Source organism: Ruditapes philippinarum, unplaced genomic scaffold, assembly GCF_026571515.1.
Source record: "Ruditapes philippinarum isolate M1 unplaced genomic scaffold, ASM2657151v2 ctg12592_1_1_1_1, whole genome shotgun sequence".
Classification (NCBI taxonomy): domain Eukaryota; kingdom Metazoa; phylum Mollusca; class Bivalvia; order Venerida; family Veneridae; genus Ruditapes; species Ruditapes philippinarum.
The window spans coordinates 13,116-24,266 of NW_026855616.1; the positions used below are offsets into that span (position 1 = coordinate 13,116).

An 11,151-nucleotide genomic window follows, 5' to 3' on the forward strand; every position below is an offset into this window, starting at 1 on the left:
GAATTCCAACCAGTAGTTTTCAAGTTATGCTCCAGACAAGGAAAAGTAACAAAGGGCAGTAACACTCTGTAATTAGTCAAGATGAAGTTACATGTATGGTTCTTGTGCACTGCGCTCAATGTGCTTTATCATTGTATGAAGTTACATTGAATTCCAACCATTAGTCTTCAAGTTATGCTCCGGATAAGGAAAACGCAACGGACCGCTGGACCGACCATCCGCCGAGTGACTCCTATATACACCCCTAACTTCGTTTAGAGGTTATAATGAGCAAATTTGATAAAAGACTACATGAGAATGCTACAGACTAATTTTAATGATCATCCATCATTTAATTGAAGGTTTTCTATTTTTAGCTCTATTGACCCCTAAAAGGGGCCAATTGAAATGACATGAGCAAATTTAAGTTGGACTGTCACAGACCAAATTTGAGGTAAATCTGCCCATCAGTTTCAGAGAAGACGATTGTTGATGCATGACGCCGGAGTAGCCCCCTTTGATACTAATAGCTCACTTGAACCTTCAGTTCTGGTGAGCTAATTGAAAAAAATATCCCTTTCATTTTAGATGGCCCAGCATCTCCTGGATTACTTATTTGATGCTCTCACTTTTGAGATGTGGGCGGACATTAATGAACTAACAATACAAAGCACAAAGAAAACAGACTGGACTTTCTGGTGTTTATTTTTTTTCATTGTTTACATGGTAAATACAACTTAACGAGCTGCTCCACCAGTCTGTCCTGGCCTTGGTGCACCACCGTCCTGCTGTAAGAGAGGGAAAAAAATCATTTTATAAGACTATACATCAGTGTATAATACAGATACAATATCATCAAAGCAGCTTATCAAGATTGATGCTATTTCCATTAACATTTAAAACATGCATTAATAAGTAAAATATTGCGAACAAAAAGTACTTTACACACTGCAAACATTTGCAATCCAGGTAAATTACCAAAAAGAGGCCAAACTAAGCAAAAAATAGTTCTTACTGGCAACTGCTTTAGTAACACAGTATAGTGATATATACTGCAATACTGTTTTGATTACAAAATCAGTCCTTAATTGCACATAACATGTAAATTATTACCTTCAATCTTAAATCACTTTTACTTTTCTTAACATCTTAGTACATGTTTATGTTTTCTTAAAATACTTTGACTCATCAGGCTGCAGCTTTCACAGTTGCACAGTTAATATACATACAAAAGTTATTAACCATTCCTATCTTCTACTTGAGAATTATCAGTTAACACCATTTACAGTTTGTTTTTTTTGTTTTTTTTTTTAATTCTGAAGATTTTACATAGAATCTGAATCAGACAAGACAAATCAGGAGAAATTTACTAATAATTAAAGCACAGAAATACTATTTCTAAACCTTACAGAGCAAGTTTTTATTATTAAACTACTGTTTAAGTTGATATTTATGGGTCACAAAAATTTTGCGAATGTTAAAAAGTGGACTTTTTGTGTGCTTAAAATTTTTATATTTGCGAAAATGTGATTTCTTGAATTTAATACTGTTGGGTGTTTTTATGATAACATTAAGTAGGTACATGTTAAGAATATGCCGTTACTGTAATCGGTCTATTCAGTTGTTAAATACTTTTATTATTTATATAGTTGCTTGAAAATCCATTGCTAGTTTGTTAAGACTTGATCACACATTTTTTGTCATATTCTAAACATTCTTTTGTTGTATGAATAACCTATTGTGTTATAAACACATACATTGTATTTTGTTTCAGTTAAACATTTGTGATTTGTTAAGACCAAACTTAAACAACAAGCAATGAGAAAAACTAGACCTATCACTGAAGGTGATTAATACCCCCACCAGCAACTTTTTGAAAAATAAGTAGTCTGAAGAAAAATTTCAACACAAACTATCAACTGTGTACAAAGAAATATTTCAATTAATTGTAATCCCAACTGGGGTCTCCAAATAAGCTTGCTTTTCACAAAGTTTGATTACAATATCTCATTCCTAACTCTAGTTATTGTCCGGAAACCATTTTTCTATTTTTAGGAATGGTGACCTTGACCCCAGGGGGTCCAAATGCAATACCAACCCAGGTCTTCATATAAGCTTGCTATACACCAAGTTTGATAACAATATCTCATTCCTAACTCTAGTTATTGTCCGGAAACCATTTTTCTATTTTTAGTAACGGTGACCTTGACCCCAGGGGGGCCAAAAACAATACCAACCCAGGTCTTCATATAAGCTTGCTATACACCAATTTTGATTACAATATCTCATTCCTAACTCAAGTTATTGTCCGGAAACCATGTTTCTATTTTTAGTAACGGTGACCTTGACCTTGACCCAAGGGGGTCCAAATGCAATACCAACCCAGGTCTTCATATAAGCTTGCTATACACCAAGTTTGATAACAATATCTCATTCCTAACTCTAGTTATTGTCCGGAAACCATTTTTCTATTTTTAGTAACGGTGACCTTGACCTTGACCCCAGGGGGTCCAAAAACAATACCAACCCAGGTCTTCATATAAGCTTGCTATACACCAAGTTTGATTACAATATCTCATTCCTAACTCAAGTTATTGTCTGGAAACCATTTTTCTATTTTTAGTAACCATGACTTTGACCTTGACCCCAGGGGGCCTAAATGCAATACCAACCCAGGTCTTCATATAAGCTTGCTATACACAAAGTTTGATAACAATATCTCATTCCTTACTCTAGTTACTGTCCGGAAACCATTTTTCTATTTTTAGTAACGGTGACCTTGACCTTGACCCCAGGGGGTCCAAATGCAATACCAACCGGAGTTTCCACATAAGGTTGTTATATACCAAGTTTGATTACAATACCTCATTTCAAACTCTAGTTATCGTCCTGAAACCATGATGTGGACCGACCGACGGACGGACCGACCGACCGACAAGCTGACTCCTATATACCCCCCCTAAACTTCGTTTGTGGGGGTATAATTAATTTCGGTGCCTGAACAGTCAAACTTATTCATGTTAGATGCTGTATGGAAATATATTTCAAATGATAGAAGAAAGTTTACATAAAAAGAAATAACTTTTTGCACAATCAAATATTTGAAAATAATTTCAATTCGCAAAAATCACAAATATTTCCATGTCGTAAAAATTAACCACTTATACAGTCTTTCATAAATTTAATAATCAGAATCTTACTCTCAATGGTCTGAAACGAATTGGTGGAGTCCTGTCCTTACGGGCTTCACGTGATCTATTTCTGACTACCTTTGAGTGAATAGCACAGGAGACACAGTATAAAAGTTTAGCATATAGCTTGGGCAGGGCGTACACTGGAATAGAAAGAAACATACTTCATATTAACTGTTTCATCACCTCATTTACAGATAAATAATAATCATATTGAATAAAATAAAGTTTCAAGCTCAGGATTATTGTTGTCAAAACACATGAACAGAGTCTGTCTTTATTTTCTGGAATTACAAATGCTTATTCTGAAACATAAGCCGACAGTCCAAAAGCAGTAAACCTTGTTCAGAGTAACAAATATAAAGATTATTTAGTACAAGTATACCCTATTCTAGCCATAACATATTTCTTATGTTAGTATTATCTTGCTTATTTGTCCGCTTTCTTCTTTAAACAAGCAAACTTACTTTAAATAACAAAATGTGATACTTTCAAAAAATTTCTACATTACAATAAATTATGCATACATTTTATAATTCAACTCTAATGATGTAGACTGCTTGGAAACAAATTTTTTTTTTACTAAACTGCCAAATTTATAATATTTATTTACCTATCAGCAACTTAAAAAATAATTTTCAACTAAAAACTATAAAATTTATAAAATAATTACCATCGTATACACTAGCATCTGAGATATCTCTAACAGCAGCAGCTTCTACGATGTTTCTGATGACAAACTTCTTAATGGCCTTGTCCTTGGGCACACATCTGGCACAGTTTGTGCACCTTACAGGCTGCACATGGCCACGCCCCTTCTTATTTCGTCCGTTATTACGTCGCTTTGATGTCTGAAAATATTAAATGGTTTTATTAGTCTTATACTCTGTGTCTTTTTTTCACTGTTACTGTTCAAGGGGAATGGTGGCAGGGCCCATGGAGAGGGAGAAAGTTAGACAGTCAAGATATCTTTTTATAAATAGAGCGTTTTTTATAATGGCTGAAATTATGTCACAGATTAGAAAAGAAAAGAGCATGAAAGTAACTAATTGCTGAATATTGTTCTTTGTATCATTGTACCTGTAATCTCTAATTGTGATAGCATGAACCTTCAAAATATAAGTGTGACCTTGACTTTTGAAGAAGGGACGTGGTTCCTGGACGCAACAAAATGTTGTTATGTGATAGACACTTGTGACAAATTATTTCAAAATCCCTCAATGCATGACAAAGTTACAGTCTGGACATGATTTTTGTGTAAGTGGGGACACACGGACATGAGCCTTAGCCATGATATATTGTCTTGATGTGGTAGACATTTGTGCCAAGTTATTTTAAAATCCTTCTATGCATGACAAAGTTACAGTCTGTACATGAAGGTGTATCTTCAAACTCTTCTCGAGAGAACGAGTACGTTCAAACTATAAGTGTGACCTTGAAGGTAGGGGCATGGGTCTTTGCCAGGACACATTGTCTACATCGTGGTAGACATTTATGCAAAGTTATTTTAAAATCCTTCCATGCATCATAAAGTAACAGTCTGGACACAAATGTGTGTACCTATTTTCTCTAATTGTGATAATGTGAAACTTTAAAATGATAGTGTGACCTTGACCTTTGAGGTAGAGACGTTATTCTTGGATGAGACTTCGTCTTAATGTGGTACACATTTATGCCTAGTAATTTTAAAATCATTCAATGCATGACAAAGTTACAGTGCTGATCACGAGTTAAGTGGGGACGCACAGATGGACCGACGGTGATTATATTATGCCTCCTTTCAGGGGCATAAAAGCCTTCCTTCGGGGTCATAAAAAGGAACAAAGGAAAATAACTCCAAAATTAGGCAAAGCAGAGTTATGGTTTTTGTGCACTGCACATTTACTCAATGAGATCTATCTACCTACAAAGTTTCATGTTGATATCTCTTATATTTGAAAGTTATGACCCAGATAAAGTTCAAAGTATAAAATGAACAAAGGGGAATAACTTCAAAATTAGGCAAGGTAGAGTTATGGTTCTTGTGCACTGCACACCTACTCAATGAGATCTATCTATAACAAAGTTTCATGTTGATACCTTGTTGTTTCACTTATATCCCAGACAAGAATAGCGGATTGATGGACAAAGCGGTGACTATATGCTCACCCTTCGGGGAGCATAATAAAAGCTCTCAAACAATAAAGTTATCAATGTAAAATAAAATACAAAGATCAATCTATTTATTATTGGCTATACTGGTTAAGTGAAGCGCTTTACAGGTTCCAAATTTTTTAAAAGAAAAATATATCCGTTCACACTGGCTTTGCATGGGCAAATGTTTCGTTTCAAACTTCTGACTTGAAACACTTGCATTTGAATTAGCCAATCCGATTTCGTGCACTGTGTGACGGCGATTGTTAATCGGCTGTTTAAGGAATTTAATTAAATAAGAGGAATAAATCATGAATTTTCGGATGTGACAATTTGAAATTAATTTTTTAAAAGGTATTTATATTTTACTTTTGTTCACAAAAAGATCAAACTTAGTGTCAATATACGCTGTGTTAATTGTTTTTTCGTTCCGCCAGATTCTATTGTCATATTTATAGGACTATGGAATTTGCTACTCTTGTATAACTAATACTAATAGGGCTGTGTATTGTCAGGGTAGAGGCGATACGATATGATTCACGACACAGAGGAGCAATACGCTAGTTTGCGATACACCACTAAATGATTAAATAGTTAAAATGTTTGTCAAACTATCATCTTACATAAGACTTTATCATCCAGCCATTCAAATATATAGCAGAACATATTTACAAGGGAAACTTTGATATTATACTTCTTTAAAAGTGAACATTTAAATAGTACTCAAAAAAATATTCCTAGAATATCAACAATTAGATTTTTATTTTAGTTTTATTTTGAATATATATTAACATGTTGACAAAAAGATCAGGTTAAATAGAACAGGTAAAAATGTCTCGCTGTCTAGAAACAAGAACAGTTTTAAAATAATAATTAATAACTAGAAAATATCTAAGATATTACATTAAAGTTTATGTCATGGTATCAATACATGTACTTTTTTAAATTCAATTCAAAGTAGAATTAAATATTCATTGCATTTATTAACTAAGGCCAACATTTTTTTATAAAATGTTTTACGGGACCGCCGACCGTATTTTTAGAGAAAATCAAATAAAAATAAAAGTTCATTTAAGAACTTTTATTTTCATTTTGTCCGCCGACCTCTCTTACCCACTTCTGTCAAAATTAAAAGTTACTCGGTACTTAACTGTAGAATCTTGGTAAAGCAAAGAAACTTGCTTAAAACAAATGACAATTTAATCCCTTTGATGTTTACAAAATGTTACAGAAGGCGTAACAAAAGGGAAGGGCAATAACTTAACAAGCTTGTAATAAATTAACCCGTGTGAATATCACGCGACACCGGGTCATGAAAGGTCGCGGGGTCATGAAAGTTCGCTTTCAATACAACTATGGCAATTTGAGGAATAAATATTAGAGCATTTTATCACACATGATAGCCTGCAAAGCTGTTAGAAAGCACGATTGGGAAGTAACATCCATTGCATAAGTTGATTTGAATCATCTACACTTTCAGAACAGTTGTAAAAAATTAAATGGGCACGGGATCAAAGTCGATGATCGACTAAGGTGTCAGAATGAAATATTTACTCGATTTACCACGGAACATGAGAAAACTTTGAAACATTAAAATTTAGACTCATGTATAGGTTTTTATAAAAAATATAAGGGGAAAATCTGGACTTGCATTTTACTTTGACATATCGAGAAAATTGAGTAATCGAAATTCAACTCGTACGAGTTCTACTTACATTGTAGAATCTAACATTTATTGTTAGTAAATTGATAATAAAAAATCTTTATTATGAATCTTTGAAAACAATTGATTAATTTATAATACCAAAATAATAAATTCCTGAAAGTTCTTTGGTGGACAGATTTTTTTGTTGTTGTCTTGTTGAAATACAAGGCTTGTTTATAATTGAACACAGTCATCTATAACATTTATTAAGTTTATATTATATCATGACCAGTAGACTAAAGGCAGTAGTTATGTGTTTTTTACTAGATCAATATTGAGAAAATTGGCCTTTTTTTCAATGTAAGATTATGAGCAGAAGTCCTCTTTGACATTTCTGTAAAAAATTGCCTGTAATAAATTCTCTACAGAAAACCCTGATTTTGTAACAATGTATGCCATTTGATTTTCTATTTACTGTCAATGACTTTCATTTTACTAATCATTTGAACTATGAATAATTTTCAGAAATTGCAAACTTTTTGCACATACATAACTTACTCTCTTAAAGATAATTTAAAGTTGTTGATTTAATTTACCTTGTGAAACTGACATTGTACAATATTATGTTTGTACCTCTGTGAATGGTTAAGGTTTCTGACCTCAAATCACTCTCCCTGTGTGATGTTGTTGATAAGAATCCTGTCAGGAACTTAATTTGGATTACCATGAGGAAACTATCAGTAAGCTTATAATAGGTTGGTTGTTCTATCACTATAATCAGGTTGCAAGCTTGTTTCAGTATTGTAAAGCTTGAGAGTGGCAATACAACCTTGTTTGGATACTCTTGAAATGAAGGGACTAAACAATGAATTTGGAGTTGTGTGGCATGTTTGCCCTAAATGCAAAAAGACAAACTAATACAAATTCTAGATCAGCATTAAATATTTACATAAAACAAAAGCAAAAGTGACTTAAAACATTATTTTGTTAAAAATCATGTCAAAAATATTTCAAAACTATAAAATCATTGATTTTATGAATAAAAAATCTGTTTTTGGAGTGTTAAAAAAAATGTTCGAAAGTAAAAAAAATTCACCTCATTTGTCATTTTATTTTTATTTTGTGGTCGACTGATCAAAAAATTGAATTTTATTTTTATTTTTATTTATCCCCCCCGACCCAATTTTTTAAAAAAATGTCCCGTAAAACATTTAATAAAAAAATGTTGGCCTAACCCTACCTGAACGAAAAACTTTTTATGGTCGCAGACATTGAAGCTTTGTCCATCAAAATATCATATAGCAGAAACAAATTTTAACTAGCCCGAATATTCTAACAAAAATTGTGACCAACTTTAATCTGGAGAAAATAATGTAAAGTGACATCACTTAATTAACTTTATAATTTCTGATATTCTTAGACAGGGTGTACTGTAGACTGAAACCCAAGGGTCAATTTATTTCATTTTTAACTTATGGCATCGTAGCCTACTCAGAAAAAAATCAATATGCATATGCCTCTTGGTCATTATAAATACAACAGGTGTAAATGCCTTATAAAAAATTATTTTGGAAAATTTCCCTCAGTCATTCTAATGTATTTTTTTCGGATCTCAAAACAATTCTAGACTGTCGGACTACAATCCCTACATTTTATGCTAGCCCGAATGGAATTTTACTAGACTGGGGCTCAGGGTTTGTCTATTTTTCGCAGACTGCTACAAATAAACTTTACAATTATTTAATTTTTCGGTAATTTCCTTGTGTTGTAAGTAAGTAACGACTTTATTTCAGGAGGCTAACACATTCAGTTTCCCGATCTTCCATGCGGGCCTCAGTACATACAAAACAAAATAAAATACAAAATACAAAAAATACAATTATAAAATAAAAAAAAAAGTTAAAGAAAGCTAAACTTCTTATTGCTAGCTTTAACTTAGATATTTATTTTCGCTTTAACTTAGATGTTTATTTTTGGATATGTAACACTTTTCGGATGAATCCGGGTCAGCTCGGCCCTAAAACGTACTCGGCCCCCGAGTCAGCTCGGTCCTATTCCAACTCGGCACGGGTCAACTCGGCCCACTTTTCAATTATTAATATTTAGTGTGTTATCACTATTTATTGTAATTATGGTAATTATTTATAATAGATCTACACGGATTGACAGTTTCCGAACTAGCAGCAGACAGGCTTTTCTTATCAGTAGAGATAACTGATTGCGTATCTCACTGTATTTCTGACTTGTGGTAGGTTTAACCGTAAATTTAAATACCTTCAGTGTCAAAGAATATATACCGAGAGAAAGCTTAGATTACCAGCTTTTTAATTGATGTAATAAATTTTAAAATAGGACATTTAATCGTCCTAAACTAGCGATAATAATGTTACTTTAAAAACAAAATACATCTAAGGAAACACATTTTTATTAGATCTATATTAATTTTATCTGCAAGACAAATAAATAAAAAAAAAATTTTCTAAATATATTTTATTTCGGCAGAAGTACAATATTATAAAATAATAAGATATTTCTTATCATTCATTTACCTTAACAACATGCAAAGCAAAGTTAATACGTTATATATATTTTTGTTAAGTGGGCCGAGTTGACCCGTGCCGAGTTGACCCGTGCCGAGTTGGTATAGGGCCGAGTTGACTCTTTTCCTTTCGGATACGCTATGAAAATACGCTGCTTATTTAAAAAGGTATGTCTTATAAGCTAAATAAACAAGAATAAAGGCAAAAAATATATCAGAATTTCTTATTCAGTTACGATAACAAAAAAATGTGAATCTGGAGATACAAAGGCATGCGAATATTCATTACAAGCACTTCCACTTTAATGGTGGAAACAGTATTTGGTGGCATTCAGTGTGTAAAGCAACAAATTTTCTGATTACATTTGAATGGGCAAGGGCGCGGAACCAAATGGGAGTATTAATAACTATAATTGTAACATGGACTGCATGGAGGGAGTCGGGTAGACTGTCATTTGTCTGTGGAATGTCTATAACCATAAAATGTTTTCAGTGCAGATCGAGACCCAGGGTCTAAACAAGGAATATTTACAGGGTTCATTCCGTTTTCTTAAATTCATTACAAGCTTTACTTCTAGAATATATCGATACTCGGGAGACTGCATGGTTGTCCAAAATTATAAAAAAAAATGGAAAGGACTAGGTGTCGTAATGATCGGTCATAAACCTCCGTAGAATTGTAACTGGACTAAATATTCATTGACTACAACACATACAAGATTAAAATATATGAAACAAACAGTTAAATTTTCGCTGAAAAGAAAAAGGTAAACACGTGGGTTACAAAAAATTATCAACTTTTCGTCTTTTAACTTAATTTGAAAGATAAATATGATTAAAAACTATAACTAATGTAATAATCAAAGTTTAATTATCATTTTTAATAATTAATATGACATTTAAAATTGCTGTGAGCACGTTTAAAACTGAAATTTAGTAAGATAATTTATTAACACACCATCTCGTAAGCCGAGCACACCGGAAAAGGATGTGTAGTGATACGAGATTTATAATTAGCGAAATGAACCGAAAACATCGTTAAAACGAAAAGTTCTTTAAATGAAAACGTTCCTGGCAGCCTACAACATGTTCAAGATACACCTGTATTGTAGATATGCGCTGATACTATCATCTTCTCTGCTTAATACTGAGGAGTCATTATTGATCAGTCAAGACCTTTCATGGACCAAACAAAATTAAATCAAAAGTAAATAACTCCTTAAATAGATTCATTAGAAGAAATGTTAAAACCTTAAATAAACAGATAAAGAAAACTGCAAATACAATCTATATAAAATTAATAGACCAGATCAGCTGCTAGATATATTTTAATGATTTTACAAGTAGTGTCTCCAAAATGATATCCGGCCTTAGTTGGCAAACCCTTGAGCAGCGTCGGAACACCAGTGCTGTAACCTACTCGTATAAAATTCAAAACAACATTGTCTTTGTTGACCACCAACACCTTAAGTACTCAAATAAGAAATCATTATCATAAAAAATATTTCTTTCCTAGGAGCATACGTTTTTGGAATAGCCTTCCCCTAAGTGTTCAGTGTGTTTTAAATTAATAGTCTTGTAGAACTTTTATTATCTTATCTTTTTAAATTTGCATATATATAAATAATATATTTATTAACAGTTTCATGACAATGCGCCTGCTA

At 32.7% G+C, this 11,151-nt stretch overlaps 1 protein-coding gene across 1 annotated transcript; it reads right to left on the reverse strand.

The window, feature by feature from the left end:
• Window positions 1–666: 666 nt before the first annotated feature.
• Window positions 667–10,576, reverse strand: LOC132743901 (small ribosomal subunit protein eS26-like). Its single transcript, XM_060732494.1, has 4 exons — window positions 10,446–10,576; window positions 3,844–4,021; window positions 3,180–3,313; window positions 667–767 (listed from the first exon to the last, which is right to left on the reverse strand). The coding sequence occupies exons 1-4, from the start codon at window positions 10,521–10,523 to the stop codon at window positions 717–719; spliced, it is 441 nt and encodes a 146-aa protein (XP_060588477.1). The 5' UTR covers window positions 10,524–10,576; the 3' UTR covers window positions 667–716.
• Between the last annotated feature and the right edge of the window lie 575 nt (window positions 10,577–11,151).

Excerpts from the sequence above, each read along its gene's own strand:
- LOC132743901 (XM_060732494.1), bottom strand. The coding sequence starts at position 10,523 with ATGTTTTCGGTTCATTTCGCTAATTATAAATCTCGTATCACTACACAT. Across the intron at positions 3,314-3,843 it reads AGATGCTAGTGTATACGATG|TGTACGCCCTGCCCAAGCTA; the intron begins GTAATTATTTTA and ends TTTCTATTCCAG. Across the intron at positions 768-3,179 it reads TTCGTTTCAGACCATTGAGA|CAGGACGGTGGTGCACCAAG; the intron begins GTAAGATTCTGA and ends CCTCTCTTACAG.